Source organism: Malurus melanocephalus, unplaced genomic scaffold, assembly GCF_030028575.1.
Source record: "Malurus melanocephalus ecotype Western Australia unplaced genomic scaffold, MMel_1.1 scaffold_141, whole genome shotgun sequence".
NCBI classification, from domain to species: domain Eukaryota; kingdom Metazoa; phylum Chordata; class Aves; order Passeriformes; family Maluridae; genus Malurus; species Malurus melanocephalus.
This window is the reverse complement of record NW_026623373.1, coordinates 64,562-84,508: the sequence shown is the minus strand read 5'-3', so window position 1 is coordinate 84,508 and position 19,947 is coordinate 64,562. Positions and strand designations below refer to the sequence as shown.

Genomic DNA, 19,947 nt, shown 5'->3' with positions numbered 1-19,947 from the left:
CTACAGTGTTTTACTGAGCATTACTCTGAAGTGAATAATGGAAATGTTTTGAAAATGTGCAATTGTAAGAACCAAGCAGGGAAAGAAACTTTTCTTTTTCTTTAATAAAAACAAGACCTAGAAAACATGTCTTAAAACAACAGATATTTCAAATGGTCATATATAGGAACATCATAGACACTGTAACCAAGAAAACTAAGGAACAGAAAGCAAGTTTTGCTAGAGAAACAGTGTAAATCCAGGTCACAATTTATCTTCTTCTTTTCACATTAGGATCGTATCTGCAACAAAAAATAAAATTTGTCACAAATAARTAAAATAATGATATTCAAAGTTCTTACAGATCTAGATACACAGTATGATGTAAATGGCTTTATTATATATTCGTAACAAGGGAATGGCCAGTGTTCAGTCCTTTCCCTGACTACACTCCTACAATTAATTACAGTTACTACAATTTGACTGAAGTTAGAACCTACATATGAACCAGATATAASCTTTAATAAAATTTTCAGATTTCCTAACTACTTACAACCTTTAAATCTGATGCACAAACAAGCTTCTCAAGCCTTTAATGTCCCAACACTAAGTTCCTTACTGGAAAAGGACACCAAAAAAACCAAAACAGGAGGGAGGGAAAGGGATCCTGTACATCCTGTACGTCAATGTTCATTTGTCCACATACTGTTTTCTMCTCCTACATAAAGCAGATCCTTGCCCTACCTTCCCATTTATACAGTTTCTTATTGACTGTTAGAAATTTAGAGCTACTTTCTGGATCTACTAAATAGTTACCTGACTTACTAAAATACACTTAAGAGTTTGACTCTACTTGACACTGCTATCCCTCGGCCTTCTCCATCTGTGCTTCATCTCCCAAAATCCTATCACTTCTTGGAAATTCTGATGTGTTTTGTATTCATGCATGAATAATTTATGGACACACTGAATGATCAGGCAGTTTTACTTCCAATAATTCTGCTCTCATTCACCAAGACCTTTTGCTTAGACAGAAAAATGWGACAACTTGTGAGCCAAATTATATCACCACATAGCTAGAAAGGTACTAGAAGTCACTGCTGTTGCTATACAATTCAGGCCTTAAGCACTGTAATTACTACACAACTCAAGACTCCAAAAATAAAATGCATACACTTTGAAAGAAATTACCAGAGCAAGCGATGCAATTAACATTGCATTATGGCTAATGCAATAAGATTATCTGAATGGCTCTTAAATTTATTGGTATGTAGTATCCTGTTTGTTTGATAATGATTTGGAAAAAAAACATCCGTCTTCACCATATACATTTTTCTACTTAAATGCATAATTTTTAATATTAGTCAAATTCCATGACAGGTGAGAAGTCAAATACTGGTCACTTGTTTATTAGCATAAAAAAAAACATAGAATGTAACAAATCTTTTGCTATACAAAATGGGGTCCCTATATGAACTCTCAAAACATTTATTTGATTTTAGTGTTATAGCACTTTAACACATTTGTTCTAACGCTTAAATATGTCCTAGTCAGCAAATTCTATGGAAGAGGGAGCAGGGGAGAAGTGGAGAGATAAGCTGATAGGAGTAGGGGATAATACGTGACAGAAAACTCATATTAAACAACAGCAGCTTCAACCCTGTCTGGGACTGGCTACAGAGATGCTGACACAGACAGACATGAACATCTTTTCATGTTATCTCCTCCACCTCACCTCCCCCCATTTTCCATGTTAAATGAAGCCTGGATGGTGTTTGCTTTCCAGAGAAATTGTTGAATCAATTGCTTGACTACATTCTATCCACGGGAATACAAGATATTTTGAAAAGAATAGTCAAAGTAGCCTTTTCAAAATAAAAATTTGTCCAAAAAAGAGTGATGCAAAAAATACACATTTTTCTAAATACAAACATAAAACTCTTACCTAAAGAGATCGTCAGCAAGTGATTCTTCTCTTGCACGTTCGTTCTGCACCTRAGAGATTAAGTTTATTTAATATTTGATTGTTAAGCATAATACAAATGARCAATCTAGAAAAAAGATAGTACAGCAATAACACAGTTTTTCCCAAAGAAGTAAGTTTTTTAAAATATCCATTTAGTGCATATTCACATTAAATAAGTTATTTCACTACTCAAATTTAGCTACTGCTACCAACTAATGAAATGGAATAGTTTGTGAAAGACGTCAGTTTTGGTCAGGAATGTTTTTCTGGTTTTTAAGCACCGTTATAGAAATACAGAAAATTGTATCTGATTATTCATGTATAAAAGGAATTYGAATTGGCATTATCTATACTCAGGGTTTGAAAAAAAATGAGATAAGAAGTGTTGATGCAACTGGATCTCAATCAGGCTGTGGAAATAATATGATTCATCAGCAAGTATTTTTAAGGAAACTGYTGGAAAATGAAAGTGCTGGAGAATTGCCATGATAAAACATTTTTTAGGATTTTTATAAAAAAAGGTGAAGATTTGCACAATAGAAAAAATATTAGATTTACTACATCTCTTCATTATACTCCAASAGAATTTTACTCATTTCTTTCTGTTCAAGAGTAGAATATCAACTGTACTGTAGAACYATTTGAACACAGTTAACCACATAGAAATTCTTTCTAGCTTACTGTGACATTTTTACAAGTCACAAGTGCTTATTTTACTTATCAAAAGAAAAGATTGTTCCCTTTTAGGTTATTGATTTTGCTTTATATAAATATTTCTGATTATATGAGTGTTACATGCAAAATGAATTCAAATAATCAGAAAAAGATGAGTGTTACCACTGACCTCTGACTTTCAGTAACTTCGCTACTCTACACATTCCCACGAGTATGTGTGGATAACTAACTGRCTGAGATTTTATTTAAGAAATAAAATCCTAAAGTATTTTAGTAATGATCACAGGTTGGTATGACCACTTAGACGAGTCAAATTTTTATTTGATCATCTTCAAAAAATAACTTCTTACCTCCATTTCTTGCCTTAACCACTCTTCTAGCTCTGAATTCTTTTTAGCATGGTGAGCAATCAAATCTGATCCTCCAATAATGTGTGGTAGCTGTCCTGCCCCTGGGTAAGCAACCTGTTGGACAATAAATAYTTAAAACTGCAAGCAAGCACAGTKCAAGTAAAAGATCTATTTTAACAAATTCAGAAAGTCTATGCAGATATCACAAAATCAGGCTTTCTTTGAATAACATTCAAAAATCATATTTAAAAGTGATTGATGTTCAAAAGATATTTACAGAAAGCTGTTAACTCCCTCCTTTTACCAAAAGAAACAAACAAAAGTAAATCTGTTAAGTTAAAYATGCTAAATAAATTTTATAGTCCAKTAAAYKGAGTTCAAAATAAAAATTGATAAAAATCARTTTATATTTTATTRTCAGACTGCACAAGCATCTGCACTCCTTCCTTTTACCAAAAGAAATTAACAAAAGTACATCTGATAAGTTAAATATACTAAATAAATTTTATAGTGCATTAAATGGAGTTAAAAAWATWKWKAWAAAAATCAGTTTATATTTTRTTGTCTGCATCTGTTASAAAACGGTGGAAAATATTATCAGAAAATTAAAACATTATTTAAAAATGAGAGCATACTCCCAGGAGGTTGTATTACATGATCACATTCCAAACACAGTATTTTATTGAAATGCATTTCTAGTCATCTCATACGATTTTAATTGTTATTTTTAATAYAAGCTGAAGTGGTACTTTTACAATGAACACAAGAAWCATTCTGAAATGWTCTTCAGGACCCAAGCAAGCMAKCACCTTACTTTTGTATAATATAGAKTTAGTTCTAYACAGAAATCCAAGATTTGTTARTTAAAATGGAAGATTCTGAATCAGTCTATGTTGCATATATATGTCTTTGGAGAAGTGGAATTGCTAGCTTTTGGAGATACAACCAGAACCTATGGTGACCATCCTTTAACTACTTATTCCAAGTAACAGGTTAGAAAAGACAGTAGAAGTATCTAAATAATCTAGCACGAGGYAAGCCTTTRTCAGCCTGGTAMTTCTTCAGTCAATTAAAGAAATATCTGTTCACAGTATAATATGGTATTTAAATTGTTTCTTTCTTTAGTCATTATCAATTTATTAAAAATCTTTAGTTATGTGTTTCTACAAWCTGAAGGCAACGCTTTTTAATATTTTTAAATAGTGCCATCTTGTGACCATTTAAAATATACACTAACCTTTTTGAACATTTTGAAGTTTTTCTTTCCCCCATAGCTGGTATTTCCAGTAACACGACTATTCTGTCTGGGATGGCTGACAACCAGCGAYCTAAACTCTGTCAACAGAAGCTTGCTAGGAAGATTGCTGGAGTCATCTTGCAGGTCGCTGTGGTTCTTATGTGGGAAAAAAAAAAGCAGCAGCATTCACGTGTGTGAACAGACATACAGCATATCTAACAGTATAAACTGTAGAGAAATTATCATGAGCTGAGCAAAATTAGGATTACAAAACAGTGAGGGGAAGCAGCAGCAGTGCTAGGGGCTAAGAAGATGTATGAACTTCTCAACCTCCTTACATACCAGGAATARAGTAAACTTGTTTCTCCTGTATTTAAGTATGTATTTAAATACTCAAAGGAAGACAAAGTTAAACAGCTTCAGCTCAATTCTAGCCTACAGATTTTCAGCCAACTCAAGGGCTGTAGGCTGATTTTGACCAATGAAACAAATTTTTCTTGTATATGAGAATGCTTACATGCCAGCAAGTTTGCATGCACACTTGCCTGGGGCTACATCTGTGTGGATTCAAAAGGAAGTCTGGGTGCAGGACAAGAATTAACATTAAACTACATTCAAGGACAGCCCCAGCCCAGATGCAGTACAGTTGCTTCATAGCAAAGTGTAACTAAATACATAGAGCAAACATACATAGCAAAGGACTAAAGTCCTTTAAGTCTGAGTTGACCCTGCACTTTAGTACACCTGCTCAGGATTCCCTCTTCTTGGGCTGTTTTTTGCCTGTAGGTGAAAAGACTATTCTGCCCTTTGTTGACTGGCTACACACTATAGCTTCAGAATTTTTTAATTTCAGTTTCACTCAGCCTAGTCTCCTTTTCCTCTGCCTCACTGCCACTCCAAGGAATTCTCCCCTCCTTTCTTCCTTCAGCTCACCTACAAGTTWTCTATCTACTGGCAGTCACTGTATATTATATTTATTTTCCCAATGGTCCATCTCTTCCATTATAGTTCTGATCACCTTAGAGCAGACAAGATTACATCCTTGGCAGATCTCTAAGTAGTAATCTAAGAAAAACATCAGTACAAGTATTAACCACAGTGAAGGCTTAACATAATTATTTGTAGTTTCAGTCACCTTAAGTATCCACCCAAATACCATTACAGAAGCACACAGATGAACTACAGGTGCCATTTTCTTCACAGTCTATGTGATGGACTGCACTACTGAAATTTACATATGATTATGTAAATTAAGGAGTACTATCTTCCAAACCTCCTTTACCCTGAAATAGGATCCAAAAATACTATGTTCCTAAAAGCAAAGTTTTGATGTGTTTTAGTAATGCTTCTTAAAGTCTGCTGTTCAAACTTAACAATTAGCTGGCTCCTTACCAAGACTGGCAACTCTTGCTTGATGTTACTTTTAATTTCTGAAGGTAGGACTGATCCAAGTTCCTCTTCCTCCTGTTGGATTAAAAATTATTTTAAACATAAAACTAAAATGAAATGGAAACTCAATTACATTAAATTGTTTTCTGCTCTTTATGGTAGAATAAACATATTCAAATCAATATAAATATTTAGAAGAGTAACTGCCTATACTTTAAATTTTTTTATGGTTTTATGCACACTGTAACAATTGTTGGAGGTTTTTTTTATTAAAAAAAATCATTATTATTTGCTCGCTAGTTTTTTCTTTCTTTCTTATACACTAGGAAGTTTTGTCCATCTGTACAATCTTCAAAGTACTGACAGGTTCTGTAAAAAGCTTTTGAACACAAAAAGATGCATTTTCAATTTGATATTTGAAGTGTACATGTGTGCAGAAAGGACATTTCATTACTAGGACAAGAAAGTATTCTGCAGGTTGATTATATCCTATTGTATAAAACAAGATTTGTATTACATAAATTATTTTCAATGGTTGATAAAACACCAAATCAGCTTTATGCATCCTGTAGGTTTTGAGTCAATTACTCACATTCTTCATCTTGCCAGATACACAAGGTGTACTTACAGAAAATAGTTATCAAATTTGCCTGTGGAGCTTCATCATGAAATCTCCTTCCTAGTCCACTGGAAATATATTTTACATCAATAAAGTAGGTCATTATTAAACTATTAGAAGACTTCTTTTGAGCAAAAATATTTCAATGTGTATCTGCTAAAGTACCAGTTTTGTTGCAGTAAGGTTTTTTTTTCTCCTTCAGAATCCTGACATGAAGTTAGACTAGAAAAACTTTCCAAGCCACAAAAAAATTAAATAGACAATTCCAAGCACCAATTTAGTCTCTCACTCAGTATGGTCAGACCAAATAAAGTACCCACTCCTTGATAGTATAAAAAGCAARAAACAAAATTCTCTAAATTATACGACTTGGCTTTTACAGTTTGCCTGCTAGTAACACACATAAAAAAAGAGCATCATAATGAAATTAAAGWTCACACTTTGCCAGAAGCAAGCTCCACTAAAGTATCAACAAAGCATCAAGCTGGTCTGACCTAAGAATTAGTAATTATCTGGGCATGCTTATGTGGTCCACGGAATCTTGCAAATTCCAGTTAATCATGCATTCAAACTTTCAAACACTTAAACACTGCCTAGACTGTACATGGACTGGATAGTAAGCTTTAATATATGTATTTTAAAGAAACAAAAAATTAACTTGTTCTCTTATTCCTATTGTATTGTTAATAGTCTAGACCTCTCAACATTGTTTTCCTTGACAAATCTGCTTTTCTTTTGTTTCAGCAAAGTGACCACTGTTAACTCAAGGTGTACCATTTTCTTCATATGTCTTAGAAAATTTCCTTAGTGTCAAAAATAAAAAGAGAAAAATAATCACAAAAACACAAGCTGTGTTTTGGCTTTGCTGTTGTTTTTGTTAGTTTTGTTTTAAAATTTCTCATAGAGGAATTTTAATAATCTTTCACATGGTATCAAAAGATTCTAACTTAAAAGATGTTGGACACCACTGTGGTATTCAGCAGAAGAGGACCAGGGATGCTGTTTTACTTCCAGTATATAAAGTAAAAAAAGAAGAAACTTCCACAACACAAGCAGTTTTCAATTCCCAAAGAAAAAAATGCCCAGAAGAATAAAAAACCATTTAGGTAGGTGTAAAAGGGCAATGTTCCCATGTAACAGATGAATCATTTTGAACTAAAAATTGATGTACGAGATTTAAGCAAACGAATTTTACAAAGCCACTTTCTGCACGCAGGCAGCCTCCTCCTAAAAGGAGCTAACTGCATCCTTGTAACAGAATTGCAAATTTCAGGTTTAGGCAAGTGAAAAGAATGTAAAACTTACCAATACTTTATTCTCCTCTCTCTGATTTACATTTACTTCATGAATCCTTCTTCTTTTGGCTTCCAAACATTGAGCTTTTCGTGTGCTTCCTTGAGCTTTCTGGTCATGATCTGCTATTTGATCTTCCCAGTCTATGTCTCCGCTTCCAAACACAATTTCTAGTGCTTCTGTATCTTCAGATAAATCATCTAATTCCTTTCTCTTTTTCGGTGCATGATTTTCACTAGAAGTGGTTTTAGCATCTGTTCTATCACTTGTTAGCTTGACACCTTCCCTTATAAGCTTTATATCCATGTCTTCTACTGCAAAATTTGGGTTATTTTTCTTTTGATGCTGTTTTGCTTCACTGTTGCAGACTGATGAAGCTGTGGATTCAGCACACTTGGTAAAAGGCGACCTTTCCTCCAATTTTGCTAGTTTGGGTACAGATGTTTCTTCTTCTTCAGCTCTTTCCCTTAGCCACAAACAAATTACAAAAGAAAGAAATTATAAGAGAATTTTTGAGTATGATTAGCTGTACCCATAATTTAACAGTTTCTGGGGTTTTAGGAACTGCATTGCGAAATTTAAAGTACCCTTGAGAAAAAGCTTTCCATTCTAGGAATTTGATCTAAAAATTTAAGCAGGTTTAATTAAAAGTACATTGTTGAGTTAAAATTTTTCAGAAACAGTACCAACATACCAATAAGGGAAGTAATATCAAGAACATTTCAACATACCTCTTTCTAGCTACATGAAAGTAATTTGTAATTGAGTTCGACTGGTGACATGAAGCATTCTCACGAGGTTTGCCAGCTTCTGAAAGTTTAGATGGTGACACAGGCTGACTTCTTTGACCTAAGGCRGATGTTCTGTTCTCTCCAGGTACTGATGTCCCTGCATTTACACTGTCACGTGTGCTTGTGCTTTTCTTTACAGCAGTTGTATCCAGGGAAGCCATTTTCCCTTGTCTGTGCATCTGGGAAGTATGCTCTATCTCCATACTAGATTAAAGAGAAAAAAAGCATTAGATGACACACAGGAAGTTACCTGAGATACACCAAGAATACCACATTTTAAAAAGCTGTACCTGTACGTTGAATAAACAATGTGCTAAAAACAAACCATAGGATATGCTATGATCAATATGTTTTTATATTTGAGAAATGGCTTGAAAATTTGTAATTGTTCAGACATCAAGACAGATATGCAGTGTCTACACTTGCATCTGAAAGAGTAATCTAAGCCCTATAGGATGGTTTCTGTAATCTATCACTCAAAAGCAGGAATTATCTCACTACAGACAAGTGACAGCAATTTAGCAAATGCYATTTCTAACACTGTATATCTTTGCCTATGGCAATGATACAGTTCCTCTGCCACAAAAGATTGCTTTATTTGCAAGTATTAGCTTAGAAATGTCCATGAATACTTTACCATGTGTGCCTTTCTGTATCAGCTATATACAACGTGCTGCTATCTGCAGCAGTTGGCATTATGGTTTCATCCACAGCCAGACTCCGGGAAATGGCTCGGCCTCCAACAGCTGATGCAGGAGAACTTTCAGATACAGCTGCAAAATCAGCATGAGAGAAGAATTAGAAGGTTCACATCAAATCTGTATTTCCTGGCACATGGTGTCACATAACACCAGATCAGGTGAGATCTTTGTAAAATGATCTTAAAACAATTTTAATTTTTAAAAAAGCAGATTTATTAATTTTTAAAAAACTGAAGTAAGTCGTTATTAAGGAATATATTCTGAAATTCAGATTTAGTTAAATATTCCACTGATAAGGAAATGGAACTCCAATTAAATAAAAATTAAGCACAATGGGAAATAACGTATCAGTATATACATAATGTACTTAATATATCATGTGGTATATATTTTATGCAAAAAATAAAACACATATCACACAATGTATAGTTTATGCAAACTGTCAGACCACAAAATTCCTTATATTTACTTCTTTATGATGATCTCTAATGTGATTATTGTATCTGGGATGCAACTTTTTCAATTGTAAGCACAGCTTCCTTTGAAAGTCTGATATATGGTCTGTCTACAMAATTTCAGACAAGTTAACTTTTATCCATTGAAATCATTCAGACTGGAAACAAGAATCAGCATTTCTGAGTCATTCAGTCTGCAAGGCCAGAATCTTAAAACTTAATCTGAGAATTAATATTGTGGTATTTTCTAAACTAACAGGACAGAAAATAGATGACACACAAGTTATTCATACAAGAATATCAGTCAACTAAAATATTTTTCAGAGCTCTGCCAGTACTGCATGTATGCCTTTCTCTATTCAAAMATTTTTGTAAGTAATGTTCCTACATGTAAAGACAAAGCCCATAAATTTCTCTTTGATTTTTTAAATAATGGTAGGATTTTCTACCTGATACATTTTGTAGAATGAAACAGAAACTACAAAATAYAATTCTGAARATTKTATAGCAACAAAATATAGAATAACRTGAATAGGCATGAAAACAAAATGATTTGTTTGTCTAATTCTTTTAGTCTCTCAAAGACTTGCATTACTAATGCATTAGCAAATACAAGCTTCAAGTCAAGACTCTGAACATCCACCCCCAAACTACTACTTCAGCAAATGTGGCAATCACGTCTCATTACTTTAACTTCTAACAGAAAGATTAGTTTTAGTTTTGAACAGTGTGAAAGGTGATTGTATTTTCCTAAAGCAAATTCCACTTTGTGCAAAGGAAAAAAAAACAAGCCTTAAATTAATTCCATTCTTATTCTCATGGTTTCTGACATCTATCTTTTACTTTCCTATGAGCCCAGTCTTTTATGAAAAGACAAGAGTAGCATGGAATTCAAACTACCACACACATATGAATTCAGTGATCACTAAAAATACAAACTTCAGAAGATATTTTAAAAGTATCTTTCCTTTCAAGGTCACTGTTCTATGTCTGCATTTTAGGCTACTTTTAGATCTACTTTTTTATTTACATCTAAGAGTCATATAATTTTCATTCCCCTTTACTGTGAGACCATTAAAAACCAATTACCTCCTTGAAGTCACATACATTTTTCATAGGGTGTCACTCCTTTTTAGGGGTCTTGCAAAACAAACCAACTTGAACACCAGTAATAGATGTCTCTACATAAAAAGAAATACTGCCTCTTTGAGGCTKCTTAAGTTACTACCACCCTTCTTCCAATTACCTCTGGAAGCAGGCTGCTTTTGAGGGTTGCAGTATTTTTCCGTAGACATGAAGATAACTGCCAATCCAATTTCTGCCTCTGGAATAGCCCTAAGATTCTTGCTGTTAATATACAAATTTAAAATAAGAAGTTTTTCAGTACAGATTCAAAGACAAATGGGCACAGGCATGGCAACATACAAAATGTTCCATTCCTCTTCCAAAAAACCAGAAGCCCACACTACAGTTTCTCCCAATACAGAAGTCAGTACAATTATCCTTCATTATAGCCATGTCCTATACACATGAATTCCTATTTTTCCTGATGCTGTAGCCACTGCCTACCTCCAGTAAATTGGCCAATACACCTCTCCTTTCCTGATTTTGGGGCATTTAATTAATTATGCTCTACCTCTGATGCAAAAATGTGTGAAGAGACTTGAAAGATCTGACCACATCTTACAAATCAGGGACACACATCTCCTTTCTTCTGTACAACAGCCATGAGAAGAGATTGAGTACTGTCTTCTCTACCTAGCAGGAAAATTTAGGGGAACTAGATTTATGTGTTAAGGATTAAGATTTTAWTTGCTTTAATAAAATGTCTTAATAATAATCCCAACATCTATAATATATGCAGTCTTCCTCTCAAACAAAACCTACCATCAAAACAAGAACTAATTTTCATTAAATAGAAGCCGTTCCTCTAAAACACTGTATACAAATAATTACACAACAATGAACTACATGACCTCAAGGTGCCATGTCATCTCTTTTTGATGGAATACATATATTTAATAAAATATCATAAATTATCTATTTTGCACTCTTTATATTAATTTTAATTTCTTTTAAATAGTAGAAGAAAAACAACTTGCTGTCTGTAATACTAAAGCAGCTTCATAACAATGAATTTTTGTGGAACTGAGTTCTACAAAAAAATAATAAAAGGAAAACAGATACTCCACCAAATCCTCATGGAACTGCCATGTTCTTTCATTCCTGCTTTAGAAGTTTTAGTTACTCTGTTAAATACTCAGAACAAAGAAAAACAACCTCTTTATAAGCAACCTTAAATATGTATGCAAACACCAYGACCAAGTCTCTGCAGAAGTTTTGAAATTACCCTACTGCTGTACAAGAGAACAACACTGCACCTTTCCAAGACAGTCAGAATGGAATCAGTCCAGTTTCTCATTGAGTCAGATCCTGAGAGCTGAGAGTTTGTCAAATCTGCATCAACTACACAAACTTCAGGAGAAAGTAGTAAAGGCATTTCTTTTCTTCCTTCTGTCATCAACTTTACCTCCCCTCCTCCAAGAACGACTGCTGGACTCAGCTTCTTGTGCTAAAAAGAGAATGCAAATAAAAACAAAAATCTTAGTCAGTTTAGAGGTATCAGAACACAGAACTATCACTGTAGTGCTTMTCACTGATGCACTACTGCAGATATATTGTGTTCTGTTTCTTCTCTATATTTTATCTTGCTTAGGCCACTGTACTGTAGGATAAATCCACAGAAATCTTTCTTCCCTGATGAACCCAAATGAGTGYGATTTCAGAGAGAACTAATTTGTGCTTAGTTACCCCTGCAATATTTTTGCAATGCAAGGCCTGATTACCTGCTTGGCAGTTAGAAATACAAAAGTTTTTCCACTGAATATTTTTTCCCTTTCATGATGCTCAGATAAATCCAGTTTTTCAGTGCCAATGGAAGGCTCATCAACTGGAGGATAAAAGCTGCAAGAACAGAAAATGAAAGATTCAGATTCACTTATCGGTACTGACTTATAATCCTTTCTGTCTTAGACTAAAGTTCTGAAGTTAAAATACTGCATTTCTGTTAAAACTACTTACAAAAATAATTTTCAAGAGATTGTCAAGAAGAAACAGAGCCCCGAATTTCTCAACATCAAAGATAAGACCAAGACTTTCTACTTCAGTAACTACRAAAACAACACTTTTCGGAATGCATTTAACCACATTCTTACATCCACATTCTTACCAACCCATCCACATTCTTACTAACAAAACTGACAAATAAGATTGCAAGACCATTCTGCACTTACTCTAAATAGTAAAACTCCACACAAAGTAAGTCATCTTGCTTCCTCTACCTTCCACGTGGGACAGCCACCCCTCATTCTCTTATACTGTGTCAAGAAATTGTGTACCACCACACTCCAGAACAGCCTGTGACAGCAGACAAGTACACTTTTCTTGCTAGTGAGATAGAGAACTGAAGAGATTCACCCTGCAGATTCTCTGTTGTTTTGTCCAATACAGGCAAAGTGAACGGGAGTTTCACTGCGATACATATGAGGCAAAAATAAAACTCTACCTTGAAGCTCTAAATTTTGTCACAGCCTGTGATGTCAGTTCCAGTTAATGATGGCATGCTCACAGCATGAAAAGCGTCTAAAATTAGGGCAYACATCTAACTAATTATCTAACTGATAATTTCAGGATATTTACAGGATCTTGAGCCTCKATATTCACTACTATAGAAGTTCAGACAGAGCAAGGCGAGGCACATGTCAGAAAGGAGATGGTATAAAGTTTATGTACTAATTCTTGTGTTCAGCTTGAAAYTTRTGAATGCTCACAGTGTTTGAGGAAYGTTTTTGTGTTTACAGATGCTCAATTTTTTCAGAAACTTCAATATTTCAGAATTTCATGGAATGTGTTTCTTGCTTAGAATCTGCCAATCTTTCTGTTAAAACTGAATTCTGTTGGTGTATTTCAGCATCTTTTGTTTCCTGCATAGTAGCATGAGAAGGATGTATAAATAGCAGTCAGAATAAAGAGMAGTAGTTCTGTGATCAGCAAACTATATACATAAACAGCTTTTTGGGTACAGATGTGGGGATGGTGCCAGCCACTGGTAGAATAGTTTGAAGACTAAGGCTGGGCAGATGCTAAGCAAACTTCTGGTGCACACCTATGGAAACAGAAACAAAACTGGAGAAGCATTCGCAATGAGCTATAATTGAATGTAGTAAAACATACTTCACAGAACATGACAGTACCTTGGTAGAACAATACAGATGCCAATCTGGAGCAATTGGTAGGAAATACTTCTTAGTTTCTAGATGCTGCTTTACATTGGCAGGGGTTATGTAATATGTCAAATTACTCATGTGTGAGTGGCTTAAAGCTCATTTGTTCTTCAGTTTCAGAAGAAAGGGAGAATCTGAATGAATTGTAATTTTCCCTTCTACTTAAACTTCTGCATTGTTTTCTAAGGATTTAGGAAAACTAAACATTTCCTAACATACATGCATATTTATATGAATGTATATACATAAAGGAAATTTCTCACCTACTTAAATCATGTACATACAATACATACAATACAATTCATACAATAAAAAACCAAGAATCACAATCCCCAGACAAAACACAACTATCTTCCTGTTCAAGGTAAAATGAACAGTAATACGGGCTCAGATGAAATTGTCACATACAATATTTGGATTATTTCACACTTTCTCACATTGAGAAAATAACCAGAGAAGCTCTTCTGCAGTGTTCTGCACTTATTCCAAATTAAGAATTCCCTTCTGAAGTTAATTCAACCATGAGAACAATGAATATTTTATTCTCATTTACTGAAGGCCAATGCACGTTAGTCTCACTTCATCTCTTAACAGATAACTAAAAACCTCTGCTATTACAGGAAATTCAATGGTCAGGCTAACTCTGTTCTGACCAAAGTTTACAGTAAACTCAGTAACTAACTGCACATTGGGAAAATATGCCTACATAACAAAATAAACTTGATGCAATTTCTTTTATAAAAGTATAATTTCGTTTTTACATATCAATTCCCAGAAGTGTCTGAAGCAACATTTAAATACCAGCAAACTAAGTTCCTTTTTAGAGACAGTAACATCTCTAAGCATACAGCCAATTCCAAGAGCTCATTTTATAACTCTAGGATGAGAATATGAAAATTGCGGGAACATTAAAATATTCATCTTATTAAGTGTTATTCCACAAATAAAATTACAGTGAAGCACATATTATGTCAAAAATTATCAGACAGTATAGTTATTTGATAATCTAACTCCAATAAATTTCATTCTGCAACACAGTGAACATGATCTGGCAACTTACCTTTCATGATTTGGCAATTGCTGCCTGGATTGAATAGCTCTGATTAATTCAGAAAAAAACTCTGGTTTTATAATTGGTCGAGCACAAATCAAAGCACATATAGTCTGAAAAGTCAAAAAAATACCGATTTACTGCATGAAAAAAAGTTCAGCTAGAATACAGCTTAAATGAGGATACCTTTTTAAGATCTAAGATGTGGAAAATGTCACAGAAACAATGCTTCTGATTTTTGCGTCTGGGATCGTTTTGCTTCTACCAGCCTAGTTTTTATTTGGTGTCTTGACTAAAGTTATGAAAATATAGAAGGCAACTGATGAAACTCACTGAGTCTCCAAAACTGGCTTTTTTTGTTTTCTYTCCCTTCAGCTTCCTGTTGACATACACATCTTCTAAACTTGGAAAAAGAAGAACTGACTACGATTTTGTAGAGAAAAATCTTGAACAAGGCTAGAATTTAATTGGCATTTGTGGGAAAACTGCAAAGCAATGCTATCAACAGGCAAAAGCTCAACATACCTTAACAGTAACTTTTACTGATACCATTACAAGGTGGGTACAGTCTTTTGTCCATTCATTCACTGCAAGACCCCCAAGCTTCTGGATGGCTTGATTTAAAGCGGTTTTCTGAGCTACATCCAAACAYGAGGAGCAGACAACCAAAGGTTCATACTCCACTCTGCAAAAAACAAGTGAAAGAGAATTACTTAACTTAATTCAACCAATCATTACAATGAACAGGGCTGACTTAACTATGACATTTGTATCGCAGGGAAATCTGAAGGAAAAAAAAAAAGACACATACTGTTACCTAGATAAAGTAAAATCTTCCTGCTTTAAAAYTTCCCAAAGAAAGTAAATACTATTTTTCATTCAGAAAAACTAATGACAATTTGATCTGATGTCTGAAACCTTTCTATGGACTTGTGGGTCTTTCACAGACATCACTTACAATTAGTGCTTCAAGAACAGTGCCAGGTCTGGGAATATCAAAAGAAATTTAAGTGTGTGTCTCCAAAAGCAAAAGGATGCTCAACAGGACAGTTCACCAACAGATTAGTACTTAMAATATACAAGTGTCATGGAATGCAATTTGAAGTAACATTCTCCTATCACTGCCATTATCCTTGACCATAAGCCTTTATACCTAATTTTAGATCTCCCATATCAAATCCAAAACATATAAAATTCCATTATTTCATTTTTAAATTATTTAAATTTCTTTCTACTTTGTAGATTTCCTAGTACAACAGTCATGACGTATCTAGTCTCATGGTATGATTCCTGTATCATGTTTTTTTGTAGAGATTCATCATTGCAGTATCACTTCCAAAGTTATATGACATGCTAAAATACTCTTCTCAAACACTGATTTTTTTTACCTGTTTTTTTTATAATCAGAACACTTACCTAAACTTGCTCTCAAAGACTCCAAAGTTGATTCTGTCACCAGACTGCAAAGATTTTGAAGMACCATTGAGTTTTGCTCCATTAACAAAGGTACCATACTTGGATGTATCTCTTACTGTTAATACAGGGACTGAGAGAGACTGGCTCTGAAAATAAACATAAGTAGGTTTATTAAACATTATAGTTTATCAGAATGAGATAGCTTTATCAGAAACGTGGCTGTCATTGTGAATCAAAGCAATGGATAAATAAGAAGCAGCCCACAAAATACCATCTTAAATAAAGACTTTGGACAATGAGGCTTGATATGTATAATTATTCATCTTCTGCTTTTCATTGTGAAGAAATAAGAGAAAGCGATACAGACTCCACAACCTCTCTGGGCTATCTCTTCCCGTGCTGAGTCACCCTCACAGTAAAGTTCTTCCTCATATTCATGGGGAACTTCCAGTGCTCCAGTTTCTGTCACTGTCTCTTGTCCCCTTATTTGGCACCAMCGAGAAGAGCTTGGAAACATCCTGCTGACACCCTCCCTTCAGATACTGATAGACACTGATGAGGTCCCCTTTCAGTTGTCTCTTCTTGAGGCTGAACAGGCACAGATCCCTCAGTCTTTCCTCACAACTAAGGTGCTCCAGYCCCCTCACCATATTCATCGCTCTCTGCTGGACTCACTCAGTATTTGCAGCATTAAAAGGAGAAATACATTTTATATATTTTATTTTCAASATTACATAAGGTTACATAAATGAAATTTCTGCCAACTGGCTTCAAAACATTTATGAATGTTACAACACTTAGTGACAGTAAATTGCTGATTGCTAATTCTCCTTGGTACATTTTTCTTTTCTGTGCCCAAAGCAAATACAGGATTAATGATGTGAAATGATACAGAAACTAAGTAAAACAACTGCAGTAAAACAACTGAAGGACTTCCCAGACCTAAAGTTTGTACACATAATGAAACTTAAATCTTTAAATTTCTTGCTATGATTATTTTAATACAAACTCCTAGTGACTCTTTGTTCTGGGATAAAAGGAGGCTTGGACCACTAAAAGTATGCCACCAAATTCCTCAACAATGGCAAACAAACCTAATAAAAAAAATCAAGAAAAAAAAAGACTGGTGATCAAGGGTTCTACTCTAAGCATAAAACTGGTGAGAGCAAAACAAGAGTATGCATGGTCATGGCAGACTGAATTACCCCCAGAGTGTATTGATAATGCAGTAAAATGCCAGCTACTTACAGAGCTTRTTTCAGGCTGATCTACAGTCAGAACTGCGTGATTTCGACTGATGGACTGATCATCCTGAATTAAAATTGTGCAGTTTTTGCGTCCAACAACATAYTCTATACCACTTAAAAGCCTATATGGTTCTCCTGAAAATAAACAAGAGACAGAAAAACATAAATTTACAAAAACCACCAAAATATCTGAAGCACTCAGGAGAGACATTGAGAAGTTTGTAGCACATCTGAGTCTCAGCTTTGCCATGCATCATTTATTGTCAGAGCATGATGTTARTAATGCCAAGGTTGTAGGYTTGATCCCYGTATGAGCCATTCACTACAGAGCTGGACTCAATGAYYCTTGTGGRTCCCTTYCAACTCAGAATATTCTGTGACTGARTTYTGTGATTCTKATCASGCTGCTTAGAATTATGCATTTACTTTATAGACAAAACCTCTTTCTTGTTCCCTTGCTCTGTCCATTATAAAACTACACATTTTATGATAAAGCAGTTTCAAAAGTGGTAGCACACTTTTCTGAAGGAAAATATACTTTTACCARTATTTTCTTGAAGATTAAGTGTAACATCTAGAAGAAAAAAAAATCACAATATAAGGTGGGTTTTCTAAAACACTTTAAAAAAAGTACGTTATTTTTTGAGGTTATACACCTAATTCACATAACTGATTACAAGATTCAGAGAAGAATGTCCACCTAATGCACATAAGGAGATCTGCAGTGTAAATCAAACTTAGCAAGWTCAGCCTCTGACCAATGCTTATGCTTCAGTTTATGCTTTGTATTTGTCACTTAGACCCCACAGTGGCTTCCCAGTGAATGGCTTGACTCCTTGTGGTATCTAAAYCCAGGAATTGCTGTGCCCTCACCMRGAGCAAGGCAGCCAGTTCTGGGCATGTGTTTTGGGGGAAGAGGAGTAGTTTGTTCAAGAAATATGAGAAAAGGGGTAGCTGAGAAAATTAGCTGTCTGACAATTAGGAGTTCAAATGAAGTGGATAACACAGAGCCTGAAATGAGGTGATATTGGGCATTCACAGATCACTTCTGGGCAGCAGACAGAGGCTCCATAGTGGCTCCACCACACACACCAACACTGGCTGACTGCAATGAAATGAGGTGTACCAGAAAGATCAGGAGTCCTCATTTCAAATTCAGCACTGTCGATGGAGTTCAGAAATGGCCTGAGCAGCCTGAGAGCATCAGACCATCTTCAGCTGCAGGGGATTATGCTGAGATAAAAGATACTTGATTTATCTGTGTTGAGCACAGAGACTGGCTGATGGGAAAGGTAATGACTGACTGTTACCCACCCATTTGCACAGCCTAGGTAATAAAACAAAGAAAAATGCACAGTCATATCTGCTCATAAAGGGAGAGGGTAAGGGAGTGGGGGAGTAGCATGGTAGCTGACTCCACCTCAAAGGTGTGCTACCACTGGTCAACAGAACCAGAARTGTTTCTTGATGCAAAGGAGCAAATAAAGATTAAATTTTAGTTATCAACCCTGGGCAAACAACTTTCCAAATACAAACTGTACAGAAACAGTTATTCTGAACAGAATGACGAGTGTTTTGATTCACTCAACAGCTCTCTGGGCAGTAAGAGCTAAGTCAGTTTAACTATTTCAAMAGATTAGGGGCTGTTGCCACTAGGAAATAAATCAAACATTCAAAGTTTCCTCCCAGTTAAATAGAGACACGCTGTTGTGTTAGGTCTGTTCCTTATAAACATTTAGGAAGAAATGTACGTATTTTGCGATACCTATTAMTAAAGCTCCTGTGGACAAGGAAACGTGAAGCAAAGTACAAGGACGATTTAGTTTCAAAACTCAGCATTCAAGAAACACCATGAAATTCAACACTTTGGTCCTTGAAACATCAATACAATAGTTAAACATCGTTTCTACGAGACACCTGAGGTTGACGGCTGCCTCAGAGCTCACTCCAGGAATTTCAAAGCAGGACTCTGTAACCTGCACCACCCTAAGACATTCGACAGAGGTTCGAAAATAAGCTCTATTAGATTTAACAGTCGCTGGGGTCTGCAGTGATTCAGGAAAAAACGGAGGTTTCGCCGTGGACGAGGGCCCAGAGCAACRAGGACTAAGATCACCACTGGCCCGAGGCAGCTCGGCCCGAGAAGCACGGACACGCAAACTCGGCTGGAGCGAGCCCTGTGGAAGCCAACAGGCCGGCACCGAAGGCACCGCTCGGGCCGGCGGGCTCCAGCCTCACGCCGCCCCGGGAACCCGCGCAGGCGTCGGTCGGGGCGGGAGCCCGCGGTACCCGGGCCCAGCCTACCGGAGAGGCGGCGGCGTCTGGCGCTCTCTCACCTTTTCCCGAGGCGGGCACCAGCTTCCACATTCCGGAGCTCCGCCCGACACTCCCGGGCGAGGCGGGACGAGACCGGGCCGGTGAGAGAAAACCCCGGGAGCCGACGCTGCTGCCAACACCGCCCGCCGCGATCCCGCGCACAGGGCCGGGCTAAGAGC

At 35.8% G+C, this 19,947-nt stretch overlaps 1 protein-coding gene across 1 annotated transcript; it reads right to left on the bottom strand.

Annotated features, from left to right (window-relative positions):
* Positions 1–85: 85 nt before the first annotated feature.
* NBN (nibrin) lies at positions 86–19,947 on the bottom strand. The gene is made up of 16 exons (XM_057371093.1): positions 19,789–19,947; positions 17,454–17,587; positions 16,206–16,351; positions 15,315–15,474; positions 14,799–14,902; positions 12,302–12,419; positions 11,837–12,027; positions 10,702–10,802; positions 8,937–9,072; positions 8,240–8,503; positions 7,521–7,974; positions 5,600–5,671; positions 4,208–4,363; positions 2,971–3,084; positions 1,925–1,974; positions 86–281 (listed from the first exon to the last, which is right to left on the bottom strand). The coding sequence occupies exons 1-16, from the start codon at positions 19,817–19,819 to the stop codon at positions 251–253; spliced, it is 2,262 nt and encodes a 753-aa protein (XP_057227076.1). The 5' UTR covers positions 19,820–19,947; the 3' UTR covers positions 86–250.